General features: G+C 45.0%; 1 protein-coding gene across 1 annotated transcript in view; it reads left to right on the top strand.

Annotated features, from left to right (window-relative positions):
• Positions 1–25,192, top strand: part of CEP78 (centrosomal protein 78) — a 169,464-nt gene that overhangs the window by 99,029 nt on the left and 45,243 nt on the right. Inside the window, 1 exon segment of the mRNA XM_030193717.1 lies at positions 4,878–4,923. Within this exon segment, the coding sequence (XP_030049577.1) occupies positions 4,878–4,923 (46 nt within the window).

The raw sequence follows: 25,192 nt of genomic DNA, 5'->3' as shown, positions 1-25,192 counted from the left end.
CTTATCTCTTTAAACAGGTGTGCTCATAAGCCCTGACAGGTGCCTGTTTCGCAATCTGAGCTTCGTCAAGGGGGAGCTTTAACACCAGATCTGTCTAAACAGAAACAAAAAATTCTTAATAAGCCACCATACCACATTCCAAGTACTCCATTGTCAAACATACACTTAGTTCACAGACTCACTATTTATCGTGCCACTCTGCTGCCCTCTCAATATGGCAACGGCGGTGTTTTATATCTAACTCCTGAACCGGAAACAGCTGTTCAAAGTTTCCGCTATCAAAAACTCATTGCTGCCTCAGATAAAACAACCCCAGTGCAAGTAGGTATTTAGCCCTCTAGGTTCCACAGTATCTAGCTGATATATTCAAAACGTTTCACGTTGGAGTAACTTTCTGTTAGTCACTCCCCTTGCAGATGGATGAACCTGTTCAATCACCATGCATTTCAAAGTATCTATCGTATGGTTTTCTGATATACAGTGCTGAACAAGGGGGGCTCCCAAATTACGCACCATTATCCGCGATCGATGTTCAGTCATCCTAGCGTATAGTGATTTAGTGGATTTCCCTATATATAGTTTTTTACATGGGCACTTTATATAATGATGCCCAATGTCCGGCAAGTGGTATGACCTTTCAACTTATATGCCTTTCCATCATGTGTAAAACTCGTTCTCTCTTCGGTCGTTACACAAGTCCTGCAGTGTGCTTTCTTACATTTATAATGTCCAAGCGCTGTCAATGATAATGCTGGCAAAATGCCACTTGAAACATCCTGTAACTGTGCTGGACTTAATATTTCCTTCAGGTTCCTCGAGTGTGAAAAAGCCGTTCTTAAGTTATGATCAGTGAACAAGGGATGTGACCGCATTACATCTCAATGGTGCCTAATGATACTGGCAACTGTTTCACTTCCTGGGACGTAGCGCATGACAAACGTTATCATCGAGTCATCCTGTTCAGTCTGTTGTTTACCCTGCAACAGAAGTACCCTGTTATTGTATTTCGCTCGTGTGTACGCACGCTTCAAGATTCTACGTGGGTAGTTTCTTTGCAATAACTTGGTGCCAAAGGATTCGGCATGCATCTTATAATCATCATCCGACGTACAGATCCTTTTAAAACGGAGGAATTGAGAAAACGGTAGGCTTTCTCTTAGTGCTCTTGGATGACAGCTACCATAATCTAGAAACGTGTTTCTGTCAGTTGGTTTGGTAAAAACTTTGTGATAAACTGTTTCTGAACCAGATGTATTTCAACATCCAAAAAATGTATAATGTTGTATGACCAAGATAGTGTGAATTGTTTTTTCGGATGACATTGATTAAGCCATACATGAAATTCTATTAGTTCTTGTGAATTCCCATGCCACAATACGAAGACATCATCGATAAAGCGTTGACAGATACCTATCTTAGTTTTGAGTGGGGAAGAATTTAACCATTATTCTCAAACATCGCCATGAAAAGATTGGCTAAGGTGGGGGCAAACGTTGCCCCCATAGCTACCCCAGATTTTTGCAAATAAATTTTATCCTGGAATTGAAAAAAATGTTTGCATAATGCTAATTTTGTTAATTCAAGCAAAAATTCAGTCAGGACATCGTGTGGTCTTGGGCGGGCATCAAGCATATCAGTAATCGTATCCAGCAACTTATCTTGCGGGATCATAGTGTGTAGTGATTTGATATCGAATGTTGCCATTAATACCGGAGTATCCGGTAGCTGAATTTCTTGTAATATATTCAGGAAGTATGTAGTGTCTTTGATGAACACCGGGCTCTGCATTACAAATTCCTTCAGGAATGAGTCCATGTAGATTGAAAGAGGTTCCATTAGGGAACCTCTTAAAGACATTATCGGTCTCCCAGGAGGATTAATTGGATCTTTATGTACTTTCGGTAGTATATACAGTACTGGAATCATCGGTGTTCTTCTATTAAGGAATTGATGTTCTTTTCCTGTTAAGAACCCTTGTTCGACCCCTAACTGTGTAGCCTCCGTGATTTCTTCTTGTAACCTCATTGTGGGGTCCTCATTCAATAGTTTGTATGCTGTGGTATCTATTAATTGAGAATCTACTTCCCTTACATACTGTGCCCTATCTAATACCACTACAGCTCCCCCCTTATCCACACGTTTCACTACCACTTCCGTTTTATTTTTCAAAGAATGCAGTGCATGATGCTCCACCCTGGTCAGGTTATCTCTATGTCTGTGTTAATCATTATGGTAAAATTGATGTACATCTCTTAATACAAGTTATTTGAACACTTTGACAACCGGATCCAATGGTATCGGAGGTATCCAGTGTGATTTGTCTCGCACTCTTGAGCTTTTTCATTAATGTTACTACCATTAAAGTAAATTTTTAATTGAAGAGTGCAAATAAATTTTCCAAGTCTATCCTGAATTGAAAAGCATCAAATGTTTTCATAGGTACATAAGATAGACCCTTTAATAGTAGCAATACTTCTGCTGCATCTAATAGCTACACTTGATAAATTAATCACATTCTGTTCTTTGGAATTGGGAGCGGGTGCGTGGGTGCGATCTGAGTTGCCCTCGATTCACTCCCCACTTGTTGCCTCTCGCTCTCATTGACCGCGGTTGCGTGTGCTCTAAAAAATATCATCCGAATCACTCCCTCCTGAGGCACTGTCCGAAAATTGGAAGACCTTGAACACCACTTGTTTCGGATTTGTTCCTAATGTGTTGGACTTCACCAGCTGTTCTTCTGCGTTGGTTTTATCTTGCATCCAAGGGTATACTCGTTTATGTAAATAATCATTTTTGTCCCTAGATAACGTTTTAGTTTGGATTTCCGTAGAATCTCTTTGAACTGTTCTAGATTGTCTTTCAGTTGCATGTGCTTCTGATGAAATACTTATTCTGACACACCAGAGGTGGCCGGTTCAAATCCCACTGTTGCTACTTGTGATCCAAAATCCAAATAAATAAATAAAGGGGGTGTTGGAGGCATAGCAAAGGCATGGACGTCCTTCTCACAGAAACATCCACATTTTGGACGTCCTCAACTGCCGTTGCAGGGATGGAGGCATAGTGAAGGACGTCCTTCATCCATTCTCTAAAAGATGAAAGTTTTTAAAGTTGTTTTTTTCGGGGTGGGAGGTGGTTAGTGATCACTGGGGGAGTCAGGGGAGGTCATCCCCAATTCCCTCCGGTGGTCATCTGGTCATTTAGGACACCTTTTTGAGGCTTGGTCGCAAGCAAAAATGGACTAAGTAAAGTTGACCAAGTGTTAGTCAGGGACGCCCTTCTTTTTTCCATTATCGCTTGAGGATGCCCATCTGTTAGGTAGGCCCCAGTCCCGTCTTCGCTACGCCTCGGACATGCACCTGGGAACTTTGGTTGCCCCCGCGATGGGAAGCAGTTGGGGACGCCCAAAATCGGCTTTCGATTATGCTGATTTGGACGACCCTGAGAGAAGGACGCCCATCTTCTGATTTGTGTCGAAAGATGAGCACCCTTCTCTTTCGAAAATAAGCCTGATAATGGTTCAAATTTACTGAGGGAACATGAGGAGGAGAAAATGAAAACTTGATGTGTGTAGAGCAACACCAAGGGAGTGAAGCAAAGAAAGAAGGATTCCAAAAAGTCAAAATTAGACCTTTAATATGATGAACAGTTCCAACACGTCAGTGACCCGACACGGCCATGTTCTGGCGTGTGAGCCTGCCTCAGGGGTCAAAGTATCTGTGAAGTGCGTTAGAAATGTATGGTCTCATATGTGTAAGCAAATGCTTGTGTTCATCCGTTCAGTGCCATGCTAGAAGCACTGTTCGTTCTAGCTGCAGGAGGAACTGGTAGCATCACCGCATGCAAACTTACTGAGATGTTTCATAGGTGGTTCCCAAACAAGCCTTTGAAGAAAGTATAGGGGGTTTAAAATAATGAATTAAGAACCAGCTTGAAGGAGATTGGGGTGGAGACAGGATAGTGCAGGCTGACTGCTGGGAATAGTGGATAGGGAATGGTACTGGGTACCGTGGGATTGGAGAGAGAGTATATGTTTAGGAAAGAAATTATACAGGTGAAATATTTAGGAGAAGTAGTGTGTAGGGTAGATATACTAGGAGACAGGAGTAGAAAATGTTTCAGGAGCTGGAGGAGATGGGTTTAAGGAAATGAGGAATAGATCTTGTTTTTGTTGTTTGAGTAAGTACAAATGTTCCTGAGCAGTCAGACTATAGTACCAAAAAGGAATCCCCCCATGGTGTCTGTGTCAGTGGAGGGAGATTATCTTTTACCTAAGTTGCTTATCACATTATGTGGTGACATTCTTGGAGGCTTTTTTTTTTTTTTTTGTAAATAGTACAGATCACTGCTTTAGGGGCTTTGAAGCCTACCCCTGTCACATCCCTGGATGGTCCGGGGATCAGTAGCCTGGCCTGATATTTCGTAGCAAGTCGTCTTTGTGCTTATTCACATTGCTTGTCACTGTGTTGTCTAGTCTCACTGACATTGCTTTGAGTCCTAGAGTCTGATTCAGCCATTCCTATCCCAGTTCTCGGGGCACACCTAGTCTCATCGGGTTTTCAGGATATCCGCAATGGATATGCATGAGTTAGGTTTGCATGTACTGCCTCAATTGTATGCAATCTATATCATGCATATTCATGTAGATATCCTGAAAACCTGATGGGGCTAAGTGTGCTCTGAGGACTAGGTTAGGAATGGTTGATGTGGTGCCTTAAATGTTTTAAAGTGCTTCAGCTTTTACTAAGTATTTTTATGCATTAAATAGTGTGTGTTTGTCTTTAATATATATATATATATATTTAGATACACACACACACACTTTTCTTATGCTTATTTAACTTTTTCACAAAAAAATGTAAAATGTTTTCTTCTAGGGGTTTCCCTGGGGATACAAGCATCCAGTCTCCATTTCACATGCAGGTATTGTGAAGTAAAAATTTTCATCTTATTTATTGGCATTTAATGCATCAGTAGCTTCTTGTAGTATGTCACAAAAAGTTCAGTAGGTGTTAATTTGCCCAGGAGTCTTCTATATTTGTCTGAATTGTACCTTTTTATATTTTATTCTTTTCCTTGCCAGCTTGCTAACCTAGGAGGCTGCTGTGTTGCTTTTTATTCTTTCAAACGCAACATAAGTTGAAAAGAAGTTGCACAAGGGGCTGAAAATATCTGTCTGGAGGCAAAATAACGCAGAAAATTTAACAGGATGGGATGAAACTTGGCATGTGGGGGGGGGGGGGGTAATAAAGATATACTAAATTTGAAAATGGGCCATATCAGATTGAGAGTTCCAGGTGATTGGAAAGTTGGTTCAAGTGAGATGGTTAGATGTGTTCTGCATAAATTTCAGCAAAGCCTTTGAGATGGGAAGGCGGTAGAGCTAGAGGACATGAAATGAGATTGAAGGAGGGCAGACTCAAGAAAAATGTCAGGAAGTATTTTTTCACAGACAGAGTGGTGGATACTTGGAATGCCATCCCGCGGGAGGTGGTGGAGATGAAAACGGTAACGGAATTCAAATATGCGTGGGATAAACATGAAGGAATCTTGTTTAGAAGGAATGGATCCTCAGAAGCTTAGCCGAGATTGGGTGGCAGAGCCGGTGGTGGGAGGCGGGGCTGGTGGTTGGGAGGCGGGGTTAGTGCTGGGCAGACTTCTACAGTCTGTGCCCTGAAAATGGCAGATACAAATCAAGGTAAGGTATACACAAAGAGTAGCACATAGGACTTTATCTTGTTGGTCAGACTGGATGGACTGTGCAGGTCTTTTTCTGCCGTCATCTACTATGTTACTATGTCATGGTTCTGCATAAGTACTTGTAAATAGATTTCGCATCTTAAGTATGGGCCCTGAAGTGAATGGTTTAGAAGCTGGTTGAGTGGGAGGTGACGAACTGTAGTTAGTGGTAATAGTTCACTCCTGAGGATAATTATGTTACTAATGGTGTGCAGCAGGAATTATCATTGGTCAGGTTCTTTTTTTTTTTTTTTTACTTTTTTGTAAGTGATATTGCAGAAAGACATTCATGAAGTTTATTACTACTACTGCTACTACTACTTCTTCTGGTACTTATTTCTATAGCACTAATAGATGTACCTCTTTGTGGCTGATATCAAAATCTACAATAGGGTAAACACCCTGAAGGGTGTGGATAACATGAGCAGGGACCTAGTGAAACTTGGCCTAGAATTTGGTAGCTGATATCTAATGCTAAGAAATGCAAGGTCATGCATGGGTACAAAAACCCAAGGGAGAAGTACAACATAGGAGGTAAAGTACTGTGTAGGAAAGAAAAGCAGATTTTAAGGTGGCTACAGCAAAAGCCAGAAGGATGCTTGGATGCATAGAGACATGATTGGCCAGCTGGAAAAAAAAGTTGATAATACATTATAAAAGTCTCTGGTGAGACCAGTTTGTAGAACTGGAGGCTGCACCTTCAAAAAAATAGAAACAGGATGGAGTCGGTCCAGAGAGTGGCTACTAAAATGGTCAGTGGTCTTTGTCATACAGTGAATGGGAACAAACAAAAAGATTTCAATATGTTTTCTTTGGAAGAAAGATGGGAGAGGGGAGAAATAAGAGAAATGTTTATACCTCTGTGGCATAAATTCACAGGAAGCAGACTTCTTTCATTTGAAAAGCTTTGGAATGAGGGGGCTTAGGATTGAAAACAATCTAAGGAAATATTTCTCTGAGGACAAGCAGGATGTTGATATTCTTACTCTTGGGTAGAGTCATCTGTTGGAGCCTGCATGGGAAGCTTTCCTCAGCATACTTTATTGAAGCTTTTAGGAGCACTGCACAATACATGTGCATGCCTTTCTCCCTGTCACCATCACATGGGATCAGCTCGGTCTTCTCTTTTCCACAGAACAATGTGTTTCAGTAGCCCATATCATGGTGTCTTTGAAGCATTCCTGATGTGAAGGCAGCTTGACCTTCTTGGAACTAGATGGGGTGTGACAGGCTCCATGGAGCCAAGACCGGGTCACTGATACACCACAGGTGTCTCCTGAAGGGCACAGCTGCACCAATTGAACCCCAGCCTTCATTGATGGCAGCCCTCAAGGAGTGGCTCAGGAGGCATGCTCTAGGTGCACATGGAGTGCCTGTTTGCTTGACAGGAGGCTATGGCATCAAGAGCATCAATGTTGAGTCTTGTAATGGCAGCCGTCAAGGAGTGGTTCGGTGGCATGATCCAGGTGCACATGGAGTGCCTGTTTGCGTGACAGGAGGCTATGGCATCAAGAGCATCAATGTCTAGTCTTGGGATGGTCCAGCTTATCCTGGAAGCCCACACGCTGCTTGCAGGTATTGCATTGGTGTTGAAGCCTTGAGGAGCACTCAACCATTGTCGATTTCCAGTCCCTTGGAGTAGGAAGCTTTCTGATAGGGATTCTCAGTGCTTCTGTCATGGTGTCAGTCATTTTGAGGCAGACAGAGACTTAGATGTCTACAGAGGACTCTGATCACTGCTGGGTATCCTGTGAGCTATATTTAAGCTCTCAGCATCAGGAGTTGCTTAGAAAGGAAATTTTCCCCTATTACAAGTCAGTGCAGCTTGAACCTGTTCCGCCAGGGTTAAGAGGCAAGGGATTTTACTTCCAAGTACTTCCTGGTCACAAAGATGACAAGAGGAGTTTGTCCCATCTTAGACCTAAAGGCTCTAAACAAGTATCTGACAAAATAAAAGTTCAGGAGGTTTCCTTTGGCACCCTACTCCCCATTATTCTAAAGAAAGACTGGTTGTGCTCTCTGGACTTAAAGGAAACCTATACCAACATAAGGATACATGCCATACACAAGATGTACCTGAGATTGAGTAGGGAATCACTACAAATAGAATTGCATACTGCCGTTTGCCCTCATGTCAACATCCATGGCATTTACAAAAAATTAGTGGTAGTCACAGCATCTCTACACAGATTGGAGGTGCACTTGTTCCCCTACTTAGACAATTGACGATCAAAATCATATCGGAGGAAGGGGTAAGAGAATCCATGCACAAGTCCATTCAGGTGCTGGAACTTCTGGGATTCATCATAAATTACCTTAAGTCTTACCTAAGCTTGTCACAGCAATTAGAGCTCATAGATGCCCTGCGATACACAACTCAGGCTTACGCATTTCTTTTCCTTCAACAGCGAAAAGTCTCAGAACTCAGTAGTGGTGGAAGTGTGCCAATCAACAGGTATCAGCTCAGCAGATGTTAGGCCACATGTCCTCCATTGTCTTTGTAACACCTTTGGCACACCCAACTTGAGGCAATTCAGTGAACCCTGTCCAGTGGTCACAGGCCAAGGGGATCGTTCAGGATGTATTCTCTGTCACAGCTCCTCTCAGGAGCCTCTCTCGTGGTGACTAATACTCAGCAATCTGAACAAGGGTATGCCATTCCAATACCTCTCATTCAAAAATTGTAACAGATGCGTCTAATCTGGGATGGGGCGTGCATGTGGATGGCCTCCACACCCAAGGTCTGTGCTTGCTCAGCAGAAACTTCATCAGCTCAACCTCCTAGTGCCAAGAGTAATCGGAATGCGCTAAAGCAGGGGTTCTCAACCCAGTCCTTGGAAACACCTAGCCAGTCAAGTTTTCAGGATATCCACAAGTAATATACGTGAGATAAATTTGTGTACATTACCCCCCTCAGTAGATCTTCTTGTCAATTACCTGAACACAAAAAAAGTCCCTCAGTTCTGCTCCAGACTGGATCACACAGCAGGCCATCTTTGGATTCCTTTCTTCTCCATTGGGAGGGGAAGGGGGTCCAGGGCTATTTCAAGCTATGTGCGGGCAGTGCGGCGCAAAGAAAGCTGGGGCATGAAAATTGTTCTCCTTCCATTGTCTTCCCTTGCAAAGTGGGTGGGGTGAGAGCATATTACACAGGGCTCGCTTTGGACTTGCTACGCTCCTGGGGAGGTCTTCTGTATGCACATTATCTCTCATAGTGCAAATATGAAAGAAAACTTCCAGAATCCAGTTCAATCATTAAACTTGGACAAGATATGACGAGTAGAAGGAATGGTTGAAATCCCTCTGTATCTAAAAGGAAGAAAGCAACAGAGTTTGTGAAAGAAGTGAAAAACTTCTCCAAGGAATTGGATCAGCAGGGGAGAAACAACAAGTGGCAATGAATAAGTACAGTGGGAAATACAAAGTGCTATTCCAGGAACCATTCGTGAATCAATACTGGATACGTGAATGGTTAAGGAGAGGTGTATTGAAACCTAAGGATGAGTGATGGATAGTTGTGGCCCAGGGCAATAAATTATGGAAGAGATGGTTTACAGGCAGGCACTGAAAAAACTGGTGCAACAGATATCTATAGATTCTAAAAGAAAGAGCTAGAAACAGTTACTCATCTCATGGCTTGGCTGCAAAGTGCTGATGGTGGAAAATTTTTGTACAGAAAGGCATAACAAGATGGCACATCTCATTCATTGGAAATTCTGTTAGCATTACAATGTCAGTGTAATAGAAAAGCATTGGGATCCTGATCCTAAGAGAATTGTGGAAAATGAAGAGTTTATGATCACCTGGGATATACCCATTCTGACTGCTAAAGAGCTGGATGCCAGAAAGCTGGGATATAGTGGCAAAAGAGAAAAATACCAGAAGGGCATTGATTATAGAGGTGTTGGTCCCAAGGGATTACTCAGTAAATCGTGTGGAGAAAGGGAAGATCCTCAATACCAAGAATGCAGTCCTGAGACCAAGAAAATGTGGCAGAAATCTGCAGAAATATTTCCCATTGTTTTGGGTGCCACAGTTTGATCAAAAAAGAACTTTCAAGCGCATCTGGATAAGTTGCCTCATTGGTACTTCAAGTACTACAGTGAGCATTAGCAGTAAATTTTAAAGATTCAGATCATACTCCACATACTCCAGTTTTAGGATTGAACTTCATTCCTGTTATGGAATGCTCATAACTAACCCATTGAAGTATTACCCAGTTGCAAACCCTCCTGAAACTCAAGCAGGATTGAGGGACCATGATCTTGCATGAGACTGGGGAATCATAATACCGATTGTGCCCCTATTGGCTGAGGCAGATCTGATTTCTACTTCTTCTGGAGCTGGCCTCTGAAGATCCCTAGAGACTGGAGTGCTTTCCGACTCTCTAATCACTTAGGATGGAGAATCATCCTGAACTCCAGTCCTTAGCCCTCATGGTTCCACTATGAGGTCATATAAGTACATAAGTACATAAGTAGTGCCATACTGGGAAAGACCAAAGGTCCATCTAGCCCAGCATCCTGTCACCGACAGTGGCCAATCCAGGTCAAGGGCACCTGGCACGCTCCCCAAACGTAAAAACATTCCAGACAAGTTATACCTAAAAATGCGGAATTTTTCCAAGTCCATTTAATAGCGGTCTATGGACTTGTCCTTTAGGAATCTATCTAACCCCTTTTTAAACTCCGTCAAGCTAACCGCCCGTACCACGTTCTCCGGCAACGAATTCCAGAGTCTAATTACACGTTGGGTGAAGAAAAATTTTCCTCCGATTCGTTTTAAATTTACCACACTGTAGCTTCAACTCATGCCCTCTAGTCCTAGTATTTTTGGATAGCGTGAACAGTCGCTTCACATCCACCCGATCCATTCCACTCATTATTTTATACACTTCTATCATATCTCCCCTCAGCCGTCTCTTCTCCAAGCTGAAAAGCCCTAGCCTTCTCAGCCTCTCTTCGTAGGAAAGTCGTCCCATCCCCACTATCATTTTCGTCGCCCTTCGCTGTACCTTTTCTAATTCTACTATATCTTTTTTGAGATACGGAGACCAGTACTGAACACAATACTCCAGGTGCGGTCGCACCATGGAGCGATACAACGGCATTATAACATCCGCACACCTGGACTCCATACCCTTCCTAATAACACCCAACATTCTATTCGCTTTCCTAGCCGCAGCAGCACACTGAGCAGAAGGTTTCAGCGTATCATCGACGACGACACCCAGATCCCTTTCTTGATCCGTAACTCCTAACGCGGAACCTTGCAAGACGTAGCTATAATTCGGGTTCCTCTTACCCACATGCATCACTTTGCACTTGTCAACATTGAACTTCATCTGCCACTTGCACGCCCATTCTCCCAGTCTCGCAAGGTCCTCCTGTAATCATTCACATTCCTCCTGCGACTTGACGACCCTGAATAATTTTGTGTCATCGGCGAATTTAATTACCTCACTAGTTATTCCCCTCTCTAGGTCATTTATAAATACATTAAAAAGCAACGGACCCAGCACAGACCCCTGCGGGACCCCACTAACTACCCTCCTCCACTGAGAATACTGGCCACGCAATCCTACTCTCTGCTTCCTATCTTTCAACCAGTTCTTAATCCATAATAATACCCTACCTCCGATTCCATGACTCTGCAATTTCTTCAGGAGTCTTTCGTGCGGCACTTTGTCAAACGCCTTCTGAAAATCCAGATATACAATATCAACCGGCTCCCCATTGTCCACATGTTTGCTTACCCCCTCAAAAAAAATGCATTAGATTGGTGAGGCAAGACTTCCCTTCACTAAATCCGTGCTGACTTTGTCTCATCAGTCCATGTTTTTGTATATGCTCTGCAATTTTATTCTTAATAATAGCCTCCACCATCTTGCCCGGCACCGAGGTCAGACTCACCGGTCTATAATTTCCCGGATCTCCTCTGGAACCCTTCTTAAAAATCGGAGTAACATTGGCTACCCTCCAGTCTTCCGGTACTACACTCGATTTAGGGACAGATTGCATATTTCTAACAGTAGCTCCGCAAGTTCATTTTTTAGTTCTATTAATACTCTGGGATGAATACCATCAGGTCCCGGTGATTTACTACTCTTCAGCTTGCTGAACTGACCCATTACATCCTCCAAGGTTACAGAGAATTTGTTTAGTTTCTCCGACTCCCCCGCTTCAAATATTCTTTCCGGCACCGGTGTCCCCCCCAAATCCTCCTCGGTGAAGACCGAAGCAAAGAATTCATTTAATTTCTCCGCTACGGCTTTGTCCTCCTTGATTGCCCCTTTAACACCATTTCGTCCAGCGGCCCAACCGACTCTTTGGCCGGTTTCCTGCTTTTAATGTATCTAAAAAAATTTTTACTATGTATTTTTGCTTCCAACGCTAATTTCTTCTCAAAGTCCTTTTTTGCCCTCCTTATCTCCGCTTTGCATTTGGCTTGGCATTCCTTATGATCTATCCTGTTACTTTCAGTTGGTTCTCTTCTCCACTTTCTGAAGGATTGTTTTTTGGCTCTAATGATTTCCTTTATCTTACTGTTTAGCCACGCCGGCTGACGTTTAGTCTTTTTTCCCTTTTTTCTAATACGTGGAATATATTTGTCCTGAACCTCCAGGATGGTGTTTTTAAACAGCATCCACGCCTGATGCAAGTTTTTACTCTGCGAGCTGCTCCTTTCAGTCTTTTTTTCACCATTTTTCTCATTTTGTCGTAATCACCTTTTCTATAGTTAAACGCTAGCGTACTTGATTTCCTAGTTTCACTTCCTTCAATGCCAATATCAAACCGATCATATTATGATCACTGTTATCAAGCGGCCCTCGTATCGTTACCCCCTGCACTAGATCATGAGCACCACTAAGGACTAAGTCTAGTATTTTTCCTTCTCTTGTCGGCTCCTGAACTAGCTGTTCCATGAAGCTGTCCTTGATTTCATCAAGAAATCTTATGTCCCTTGCGTGTACAGATGTTACATTAACCCAGTCTATATGCGGGTAATTGAAATCCCCCATTATTATTGTGTTGCCCAGTTTGTTTGCGTCCCTGATTTCCTTTAACATTTCCGCATCCGTCTGTTCGTCCTGGCCAGGCGGACGGTAGTACACTCCTATCACTATCCTTTCCCCTTGCACATGGAATTTCAATCCACAGTGATTCCAAGGAGTGTTTTGTTTCCTGCAGAATTTTCAATCTATGTTGATTCAAGGCTCTCGTAATATACAATGCTACCCCTCCACCAATCCGATTCACCCTATCACTACGATATAATTTGTACCCCGGTATGACAGTGTCCCACTGGTTATCCTCCTTCCACCAGGTCTCAGAGATGCCTATTATATCTAATTTTTCATTTAGTGCAATATATTCCAAACTCCCCCATCTTATTTCTTAGGCTCCTGGCATTCGCATATAGACATTTCAAACTATGTTTGTTGTTCCTAAGTACATCATGCTTAGTACTTGACAGTATTAATTGGCATCTTTTGTCTGATTTTTATTGTTATTTTAAAGATACCCGATCTACTACAATCTCTTTTGCAACCTCACTATCAGGATACTCTATCTTCCCTGTTATGGTGATATCTTTGAAAGATACCTTATCCGAACCATGCTCTTTTGAGCGACTGTCGGCCTTCCCCCCATTTCTAGTTTAAAAGCTGCTCTATCTCCTTCTTAAACGCCGATGCCAGCAGCCTGGTCCCACTCTGGTTAAGATGGAGCCCATCCTTTCGGAATAGGCTCCCCCTTCCCCAGAATGTTGCCCAGTTCCTAACAAATCTAAAGCCCTCCTCCCTGCACCATCGTCTCATCCACGCATTGAGACTCTGGAGCTCTGCCTGTCTCTTGGGCCCTGCGCGTGGCACAGGTAGCATTTCAGAAAATGCTACCCTGGAGGATCTGGATTTCAGCTTTCTACCTAAGAGCCTAAATTTTGCTTCCAGAACCTCTCTCCCACATTTTCCTATGTCATTAGTACCCACATGTACCAAGACAGCCGTCTCCCCCCCAGCACTATATAAAATCCTATCTAGGTGACGCGTGAGGTCCGCCACCTTCGCACCAGGCAGGCAAGTCACCAGGCGATCCTCACGTCCACCAGCCACCCAGCTATCTATATGCCTAATGATCGAATCACCAAGTACAACAGCTGTCCTAACCTTTCCCTCCCGGGCAACATTTGGAGATATATCCTCGGTGCGAAAGGATAATACATCCCCTGGTGGGCAGGTCCTGGCTACAGGAGTACTTCCTACTTCACCAGGGTGATGCTCTCCTTCTAGGAGACCTCCCTCCTCCAAGGTAGCACAGGGGCTACCTGACTGGAGGTGGGACTTCTCTACAACATCCCTGTAGGTCTCCTCTATGTACCTCTCTGTCTCCCTTTAGCTCCCTTTAGCTCTAAGGAGTTGTTTGCTCTTGTATCGGCTTGTTTTGTATTGGTGAGAAAATCTAAGGGTTCGTATAATGCCGTTTTCTGAAATTTCTAGTCTTGCTTTTGCTAATGGAGTTTTGGGCAAGGTTGAGGATAGTGGATCAATATGATCAGGGTAGATTTCCTGTTGAATTAGGTTTGTCTTTGTCAATCAATGAGCAATGGTCTACTTTCCGGAATGTATCTGCTGTTCAAGTTAAGACACATTTTTTTTGCAGAAAGTCTGATGCTTGTAACCCTTCAGTGCTTAAAGCACTGGATGACTTAGTAATACCACCTTTTTTGCAGATTATAAACAAATATTTTGATACAGATATTTTGCTAGTAGATTTGAAAAAAGCTGTGGTTAGGCCGTTATTAAAAACTGGTGCATCAGATTTGCATGTGATGGATAATTATTGGCCTGTTTCTTCCTTACTATTTTTGGCAAATGTGATGGAAAAAATAGTCTATAATCAGTTTATTAACTTTCTTGATAATCAAAGTTTTAGACCCCAATCAATTTGGTTTCCATACAAATCATGACATGAAAACCTTATTGTTGTCTTTGTTTGACACAGTTCATGCAGGCTTTGACAATGGGCAGTGCTTCTTGCTTGTTATGTTGGACATTTCCGCTGTATTTGTCACAGAGAATCATTTGATTTTAGTCAGCAGATGACAGTAGGTGTCAGTGGGAGGTTTTGAATTGGTTGTCCTTTCTGTAACATAGACATTTTTGTGTGAATCAGAATATTCCATAGCATCCCACAGATCAGTCCAGAGACTTGTGGGTTGTGTTCTTCTACCAGCAGGTGGAGATAGAGAGAACCTCCGAGGTTTGCTATATGTGGACCTGTGCAGCCAAGTAAACCTCAGTATTCTCTCTTATCTAGCAGGTGGAGGGACATCCCTATGCAGCTCTGTTTTGATCAGTCTACTGGTGTCCTTTGGGCCTAGTTTAGCACAGTCAGAGGTTGAGTGGCTGTTTGTAGCTTCTGGTGTACACCTGGTGGTGCCAGGTCCCTCCCGGTCTCCCCCTAACTTTCCTCCGTCACCCGGGGCTGTGGGCCTGATCGGGTGTTGCCTTTCTCTCCTGATTTAAAAAAAAAAAAAAAAAAAAGGTAAGTGTCTCTTTAAGAGACTTTGTTTTTGTTTAATCATACAGAGGAGCTAGACGGGCTGCCGAGTCTGTTTGAGGGGCAGGCGTTTGTGGAACATGTCAGTGCTTTCTGAGGCAGCTAAGCGCTGCTCCCGGTGTGGGGGCCGGAGAGCAGCGTCAGGGGAGTGTTGAGTCGTGCAGGTGTTCAGCGTGACGGGGGTTTCCCTCAGGCATCCGGTGAGTCGGAAGCGCAGGGGATAGTTTCGGCGGTTTCCTCAGGGCAGTTAGTGCAGCGCGCGTTGGGTGCCATTTTTTTCCTCTCAGGTTCGACCAGCTCCGCACGTGGCAGTTGACAGGAGGCACAGCGCGCTTCTATGGCAGAGGCTCCGATGGAGGAAAGCAATTTAGAGGGAGCAGGGGAGTCCCTTCAGTTCCTTTTCCCCGGGTTTTGTTTTATTAATGCACAATGCCTTTCTTCTGAAGAAGTCAGGAGCTTTTCTTCAGGCAGCCCCGTCTCTTCCTCAGCAAACTTCGGTGCTGCAGCCTCTCAGTCTTTCCTGCCAAAACGTCCCCGGGTGGAGATTTTGGATCCCGAGGAGCTATCTGGACACAGATGGCCTGGTTTTGTCTCCGGACTGTTTCTCAGAATCACTGGATTTGGCAGATGAGGGTCACCCTGCCTTCTGAGGAGGGGGATGACCCACGGCTGCCTGCCTTTTTCGCAGGGAAGAACTTCCTCCCTGATTATTAGGGCTTTTCAGGTTTTGGCCATTTCACCCCCTGAATTGTCAGGGGGAACAGGTCTGGTGCCCTCTATTATGCCTGGCACCAAATGCCCACCTCATTCCTTTCATGTGCATGAGGCCATGAAAATCCTTATTTTGGCGCAGTGGGATATGCGGGACAGTGGGCTTAAGGTTGCTAGAGCTATGTCGCGTCTTTACGCACTGCCTGCTGCTGACTTAGACTTGCTGAAGGTTCCTACGGTGGATTCATTAATCATAGCGGTCACTAAGAAAACCACTCTCCCTATGGAGGGTGGCACGGCGCTTGAGTGCCCTCAGTATCGTAAGTTGGAGACTTGCTTGAAGCTGTCCTTTGAAGTAGCGACCCTTTCCCTGCAAGCTTCAGTTTGTGGCTGCTATGCGGCGCAGGCATGCTTATCGTGGTACAGAAAGCCTCCTCTCCGGAGGACCTCGTGGCTGTTTTGCCGCATTAGAGTCTGGTTTAGCCTTCCTTGCGGATCTTCTTTATGATCTTTTGAGGGCTTCGGCAAAGGAGTTTTCCTAGTGGTCACTGCGCATCACTGGCTGTGGTTGCAACATTGGGCTGCAGACGTGGCCTCTAAGTCTTGGCTGGCAATGCTTCCTTTTAGGGGAAAGCTTTTGTTTGGGACAGACCTAGAACAGATTGTGAAGGACCTCGGTGACCAGCGGGACCTAGACCTAAGTTTAGGGATACACGTTGTTATTGTTCAGGTCGTGGGGCCTCTTTCAGAGAGCAAGGTCCTTCTCAGAGACCTCAGCCCTTTCGAGGTGACAGGCGGGCCTTCCTTTCCGGTAACAGAAACTAGCCCGCAGCCAGGTCTGCCCAATGATGGGGCCCTGGTCCATCTTCAGCCGGTTATTGGGGGCAGGCTGTCTTTATTCCTGGTGGAGTGGACCAGGGTAACATCCGACGGATGGGTCTTGGAGGTTATCAGAGACGGCTACAAGTAAAATTGGCTCGTCTGATAGTCGACTCGTTTCTGGAATCTCCTTGCAAATCTCCTGCCAAGATGCAGGCAGTTAGTCACACCCTCCTCAACTTACAACGACTGGGAGCCATCCAGCCTGTACCCCCAGCAGAAAGAGGGTGCGGTCGATACTCCATTTACTTTGTGGTGCCAAAAAAGGGCGGTTCTTGGCGACCCGTCCTAGATCTCAAGTGCGTCAACAGGTCCTTACGGGTTCGGCATTTCCGCATGGAACCCTCCGCTTGGTGATCGCAGCGGTACAGCCAGGGGAGTTTTGATGTCTCTCGATCTCAGAGGTCTATTTACACATTCCAATTTGGCCTCCCCACAGGCTTTTTCAGTTCTCGGTCATCATTTTCAATTCAAAGCGATGCCCTTCGGCCTAGCCACAGCACTTCGGACTTTTTTTAAGGTCCTTGTTGTAGTTGTAGTGGCGGCCTATCTCAGAAAGGAAGAGATTAAAATTCATCCTTATCTAGACTGGCTTGTGCGGGCGTCTTCTTTCGAGGAGAGTCGACGGGCAACCAACAGAGTGGTAGGGTTGCTTCAATCACTTGGTTGGGTGATCAACTTCCCAAAGTGCAGCCTTACGCCCTTCCAGATGCTGGAAAACTTGGGAGTGTGTTTTGATACCGGAAGAGGGATAGTTTCTCTTCAGCTCGAGCACAGCGGTTGCAGGGTCAGGTGCAAGCTCTGTTCCAAACTCCGAACCTGCGGGCTTGGGACTATGTACAAGTTCTGGGTTCCATGGCCTCCACCCTGGATGTCGTAAAGTGGGCCAGAGCTCACATGCGCCCCCTGCAGTGGCACCTTCTGAGCGTTGGTCTCCTGTCTCGGAGGATTACGAGGTTCGGGTGCCATGTTCGACCCGTCTGCACACAATCATGCACTGGTGGTTCATTCAAAAGAATTTGGTGTCAGGCATTCCTCTGCAAACCCCGGAATGGAAGATTGTGACCACTGATGCGTAGGTGTCTGGTTGGGGGGCTCATTGCCTCCAACAGACGGCCCAAGGCATTTGGACCTCAACGGAGGTGTCTTGGTCCATCAACCACTTGGAGTTACGGGCGATTCGTCTGGCCCTTTGGGAGTTTCTGTCTCTTCTCCATGGTTGCCCAGTTCGAGTTCTCTCGGACAATGCAACGGTGGTTGCCTACATGAACCGTCAGGGTGGCACCAGGAGTGCACCACTAGTGCGTAGGCGGCCCTGACATGCTGTTGGGCAGAGATTCACCTCTCTCCCTTGACAGCGGCTCATATAGTGGGGGTCACCGAATGTGGAAGCGGACTTTCTCAGTCGCTACCAGTTGGAGCCGGGGGAGTGGGACACTCTGCCCTCTGGCCTTCGATCAGATAGCTGCCCGTTGGGGGATGCTGGTGATGGACTTAATGGCCACCGCATTCAATGCGAAGGTTCCCCGTTTCTTCAGCAGGGGAAGAGAGCTAGGCTTGGAAGGCATTGATACTCTTCTACAATCTTGGCCCAGGGGCCTGCTCTATGCCTTTCCCTTGTAGCCTATGGTGGGTATCAAGATTCGGTTATCGCTACAGTGCTTCAGGCTTGGAAAAGATCCACCTTGATAGCTTATGCTAGGGTGTGGCGTACCTTCGATTCGTGGTCTGCGAGTTCGGGATTGTCAGCGGCTTCGGTTATCCTCGCATTTCTTCAGGAGGGTGTACAGAAATCACTCTCGTTGAGTTCTCTTAAGGTGCAGGTGGCAGCTCTGGCATGCTTTAGAGGCCGGCTTCAGGGGGCGTCGTTCGCCTCCCACCCGGATGTGGTTCTTTTTTTGAGGGGTGTAAATCAGTTGCATCCTCCACACATGCTAGTTCTGCCATCCTGGAACCTTAATCTAGTTCTCAAAGCTCTTCAGCGTCCTCCTTTCGAACCCTTATCGGGGATTATGGTTAAGGATCTTACCTTGAAGGCGATTTTCCTAGTAGCCATTACTTCGGTTTGGAGAATTTCAGAGTTGCAAGCTCTTTCTTGTAGAGACCCCTTTCTGCGTTTTACGGAGGCGGGGGTATCGATTAGGAGAGTTCCTTCGTTTTGCCCAATGTGGTTTCTCATTTCCATTTGGGGCAGTCTCTGCATATGCCGACTTTTCGCCAGGAAGATTACCCGAGGAATTCCGGGCTCTTCGCTGCCTCGACGTGAGACGGGCTCTTCTCAGGTATTTGGAGGTGATGAATTAATTTCATCTTTCTGACCATCTCTTTGTCCTTTTTGGAGGCAGTAAGAAGGGTCATATGGTTTCCAAAGCCACCATAGCCCGTTGATTGCGGGAGGCCATCACTTCAGCCTATGTGGCATTGGGCAGGCAAGCCCCTGCGCAAATTTGTGCTCATTCTTCGCAAGCTCAGGCTTCCTCCTATGCAGAGTCCTGTTTGGTTTCTCTGGAAGATATCTGCAGAGCCGCTACATGGGCTTCGGTCCGTACATTCACTCGTCATTATCGGGTGAATGTGGCAGCTTGGCAGGATGTGGTGTTTAGCTCATCGGTGATTTCTGCCGGGTTGGGGTGTCCCACCCTACTTGGGTACATCCCATAAGTCTCTGGATTGATCTGTGGGACGCTATGGAAGGAAAAATTAATTCTTACCTGATAATTTTCTTTCCATTAGTCCCAACAGATCAATCCAGAGGCCCCCCCTGGATTTACTGTCTGTGGTTTTGTTTCAGTTGGCTAGTTTTTTCGGGTTTCGTTGTTCTGAATGTTCCTTTGTTTGATTAAATAATAAAAGACAAATACATTTGGAAGTGGTGGAAGTATGTTGGGCATTTGGTCTGACAATGTCAGGAGAGTTTTCTATTGTTTCCATTCCACTGCTTTGGTATCGTTCATACTGAGGTTTACTTGGCTGCACAGGTCCACATATAGCAAACCTCGGAGGTTCTCTCTATCTCTACCTGCTGGTAGAGGGACACAACCCACAAGTCTCTGGATTGATCTGTTGGGACTAATGGAAAGTAAATTATCAGGTAAGAATTAATTTTTCCTCTCAGAATATGGTAATATTTCAACAGCAGGCCCTCAGGGCTTATGTTTCTCAGCAGTTCTATTTAATGTTTTTCTGCTACCACTATGCAGACCTTTGAATTGTTTTGATGTGTGTGAAGAAACAGTGTGTTTTAAGGTTGTAAAATGTATTGGATATTTTCCTCTTAAATATGTCTGGTGTACTTCTCCTGTTTGGCCAGCAGATGGTGCATGTTTATGCTTAAAGCTGTTATAGTGGACTGACTTCTCTTTCTTTTATTTGGCACAAAGATAATAAGAAGTACCTGTAATGTAATCAGTTTTTATTTGAAACTTGACTGTTCTGGGCTCTGTTTGGCCTGGAGTTTTGAAATTATCCAGGAGTGGCTGGCTGTTGCTTCAGTTTCAGCCTGAGAGAAGGAGAGAGAGATCTATTTTGCTGAAGCTCTGTGAACAGATATATGTCCTGATCTCCCCAGGTACTTTCTAGGAAGTATTGAATATATTACGGGCTATAAAAAGGCTATAAAGGTTGTGGTATTAATAGTTTAGGCAGGTGAGGCAATATTCTCAGTCTGTTTTACACAGCCTGAGTATAACCCCCCCCCCCCCCCAACAATTAGAAAGACACACGGGGATAGAAGAAGGTATTTTTATTATCATCTCACCAAATGCAGTACAGGCAATTAGGCATTCATATCTGGAACATGGTGGAACAGCGCTTCACGACACACAGCAGGTGCAGTCTGTCCTCTCTCTTCAGCCTTCTGCTCTGACACCCTTGCAGACTGCCCTTTTTATACCCTTCTGGCTCTATTCTTCCCTATGGACTCTAACTTTCTCACCAGAACTCTTTGATCCTTATCAGTTGATAACAATGACTTCACATGTCCTCCAAGCCCCCCTTTGGATGTTCTCATCCTACTTGCACCTGACCTAGTGCTATCTTCCACTAGCCAAAACATCTTTGCTCATGACTTCTTGCTGGTGCCAGTGTTGCCATTGTTCATAGAGCAGATTCCCCCCCCCCCCCCCATCTGCTTTCAGTTACCTAATTTCAGCATTTGCTGCAGTGAAATGTTTCTGTCAGAGATGATCTTTGAGTTTTAGAGGCCTATCTCTTAGCCTGAGCCCTTGGCCTGTATTTCACTGAGAGCAAGTGACAGCATATTTCTACAGTATGCAAGTGTTTAGTTAGTGTTATAATTGATACATTTTTCACTTACCTGTTGTTGTTTGCCAATTGCACTACTTTGTTCCACTGTTCAATATCTTTTAAAGAGAATAAACTTAATTGTTTGTCCTGTTTGTCTGGACTGATAAAGAATCCTGGTGGTTTGTGTGTTGGATCTTTGAGTGCTTTCTGGGAACTGTGGGACCACTGGGAATGTGGCTTCAGTAACCTAGAAATCACTGGGGATAATTGGAGAGTGGGAGACTCACACAGAGGCGGTTGTGACCCATTCAGTAAGAGGAGGGTGCTAATGTAGAGCACGAGCGGCAGGTGCAGGCGGACCTGAGCTGTGCTAGGGATAGACCCTCTAAGTGGCCGCAGGGTAACCCCAGGTGGGTGGCCAGGCGTTTCATGACAATGTGCAATTCAGGATCTATACAGATGATGATCAGTTTTGAATAGAAAACCTACACAAGGGGTAGCAAAACTTTCAAACTATCCTTAAAAAGCATAGAATATGCAGTTTGCTAACAAAATGACTTAATCTGGACTACTGGGGGGGGGGGGGGGCTGCAAAAATCTCAAAATTTAAAGAAATAATGCCTTAAAGCTCCAAGAGCATTGGTCTGACCAAAGTTGATCTTCCCCAAACAAGTTGGTGTTCCCCAGCTATTATAATTGGCCTCAATAAATCATCTAGCTCCAGAAAAAACTAGCAACAAAAAAACCCACCCAAAATAGACACAAAAAAATTGCTCACCAAAAAACCAGAGCAAAAATAGCCAAGACCCTCAGCCCGTTTTAGCTATCAAAAAACAAAAAATATCCACATCAAATCCCAATTAGTTCCTAGAAAACACCGCTGGTAGTTCACAGCTTATATCAAAATATAGCCCCACAAATACGTAGCTTGACTGAAGAGGCATTCACTCACAGTACTCGAATGCCAAAACTACTACTGCTCTGGCACACAAAGGTGTTCTCTTCCAGTGGTACAGTACTTGAACATATTCCAGCTGTCCAAAACCCAGCTGCAGTGTGTCACAGAGCTTATTCACTGTGCAGTGACGGTCCACCTCCCTGCAGATCCCTTTTACAGAGCTCTCTGCGCTCACTGCAGCTCTAGGAAAGACTCAGCAGGAAATCAGAAGGCCCTTTCATGTTGTGCACCAGGGCAAAGCCAAAAATGGAAAGAATATAACCAGGGCAGAGAGGAACTGTTTTGTTTCTCTTTGAAGTCTGCCAGATGAAAGTGCCTCTTTCGCATTCTCCCCCCACCCCTGCTGCTACATATTACCTCTACAGGCTGCAACCAGCGAACACCTTCTGGTCTCTCTCAGGCAGCGTGATGTAGCAGCTGGAGGATGATCTGTGGAGGCACATAGAGGATATGAAGAGGATCCTTCTATGGCACCCCATGAATTCGTCACGGCGCACAGTTTGGGAAACACTGTCTTAACAGATCAGGCTCAAAAAAGAAGCTAGGTCAAGTCAGCCAGAACCATCACCTGGTTCTCCCGCCCTTCAGCAACTACACTATTCCTAAGTAATAAAACCAACTGAGAAGGCTAAAAAATATATGTAACATTCTGGTATTTTATAACACATGTACATGGAAATTTAAGCAAAAATAAACCCCCCAAAGCCAATACTGTAGGATTATTTTATCTATTATGAGTTTTATGAGTAGTTTTTGCTACATTGGAAAGATTCTCACGTTTAATGAAAGAAAAGGAGTATTTAATATGTAAAGAAAAGTTTCAGAAGTCACTGAATTCCTGCCATCTGAAGTACATGACCTGGAAGGTCATTTTCTTGGTGGCTGTTACTTCAGCTCGTAGAGTCAGTGAGCTTCAAGCCTTGGTAGCCCATGCTCCTTATTCTGAATTTCATCATAGCAGAGTAGTTCTCCGCATTCACCCTAAGTTCTTGCTGAAGGTGGTGTCGGAGTTCCATCTGAACCAGTCAGTTGTCTTGCCAACATTTTTTCCCCGTCCTCATACCCGCCCTACTTGCACGTCAGTTGCACATATTGGACTGCAAGAGAGCATTGGCCTTCTATGTGGAGCGGACAAGCCCCTTCAGACAGTCCGCCCAAATGTTTGTTTCTTTCGACCCTAACAGAAGGGGAGTAGCTGTCTGGAAACGCACCATTTCCAATTGGCTAGCAGATTGCATTTCCTTCACTTATGCCCAAGCTGGACTGTCTCTTGAGGGTCATGTCACGGCTCATAGTGTTAGAGCCATGGCAGCGTCAGTGGCCCACTTGAAGTCAGCCACTATAGAAGAGATTTGCAAGGCTGCGACGTGGTCCTCAGTCCACACATTCACATCTCATTACTGCCTTCAGCAGGATAGCCGATGCGACAGTCGGTTTGGGCAGTCGGTGCTGCAGAATCTGTTCAGGGTTTAGAATCCAACTCCACCCCCCTAGGCCCATTTTATTCTGTTCCAGGCTGCACTCTCAGTTAGATGTTTACTTCGTGGGTCAATCTTTATGTCCTCGCCGTTGCGAGGCCAATTGACCCTGTTTGTTGTTTTGAGTGAGCCTGGGGGCTAGGGATATCCCACATGTGAGAACAAGCAGCCTGCTTGTCCTCGGAGAAAGCGAAGTTACTTACCTGTAGCAGGTATTCTCCGAGGACAGCAGGCTGATTGTTCTCACACACCCGCCGCCCTCCCCTTTGGAGTTGTTCCTTTTCTTTGGTTTTGCTTCTTAAGTTGACTGAAGCGGGCGGGAAGATGGCCGTGCATGCGCGGTGCGCGCACCCACGCGCTTGAAGGCTCTAGTAAGCTTTGTTGCTAGGAAGATTTTCCGGACCTGGGGCTGCTGTGGACGTCACCCACATGTGAGAACCTGGGGCTGCTGTGGACGTCACCCATATGTGAGAACAATCAGCCTGCTGTCCTCGGAGAATACCTGCTACAGGTAAGTAACTTTGCTTTATGTTTAAATCATTTTTATTGGTGAACAGAACCATATAATCACTTAATACATCTATTAACCAACTGTTAACCATCCTTTTCCCTTTTTATCCCCAACCTCCCCCCCCCCCCCCCCCCCCCCCCCACAAACAGTTCCTTTATTCTTGACATTCGTTTCCAATATACTATTGTATGCTATTGTAAGTTCAAAAGATAACTTCGTGCTGATGGGGTTAGAGTGTTCCAAATGGGGTCCACCGCTGCTGAAATTGTATTCCCATTTGCGAGTTGACATCAGGCACGCTCATTCTTTCCATGCGTAGCATCCATATCATACGTGTCCTCCACTGCTGAAGTGTCGGGCCTCTCGTCGATAGCCACTCTGTTAGTATGACTTGTTTGCCCACAATAATAGCTCGTTGAACAAATGATGTGAAGCCTTTCTCTGTGGGGCGGCCTGTTATTAGATGACCAAACAAAAGGGTTGCGTTGTAAGTCCAACAGTGTTTCCAAAGTGAGTTTGTATATTTGATGATTTCTTTCCAAAATCTCTCCACTTCTCTGTACTGCCAAAACATGTGCCCCAAGTTTGCTCCTTCTGCTCGGCATTTCGGGCACTCCCCCCAGGGAGAGAGTCCCATATAAATGCTCGCTTGTGGGGCACATGCACGCGCAGCACGAACTTGTATTGTAATTCCCAATGTATAGACTGGTATGTGATTCGTCTTATTGACAGCACATGGGACCTAATCTGGGCTGCACTAATTTCGGTGTGAAGATCTGTTGTCCACAGCCGAGCCAACCGCAGGTAATCCGGCTCTTCTGCTGTGTCTTTTATGTGGCGGTGATGGTAAGATAAGGGCACTTTCTGCTGAGCTTCAAGGGAGAATGCCGATGATAATTCTTCTTGTGCATCTTCTGCCAAGGACTCCCAAGGCAGTGAAGTCACATAATGTTTCAATTGCTCATAAAAGAATTTTTCATTTTGTTGTATTCCATAGTTTGTTTGTATTTCCATAAATGACTTCATACGTCCTTCTCTAGTAATTACTTGCATTAAGTATTCCATCCCTCGTCTCTTCCACCTGTGGAACACTGCATATAACTGTCCCGGA

This window comes from Microcaecilia unicolor, chromosome 2 (genome assembly GCF_901765095.1).
Source record: "Microcaecilia unicolor chromosome 2, aMicUni1.1, whole genome shotgun sequence".
Taxonomy (NCBI): Eukaryota; Metazoa; Chordata; class Amphibia; order Gymnophiona; family Siphonopidae; genus Microcaecilia; species Microcaecilia unicolor.
Note: the sequence above shows the minus strand (reverse complement) of the source record. Positions and strands in the feature narration are given on the sequence as shown.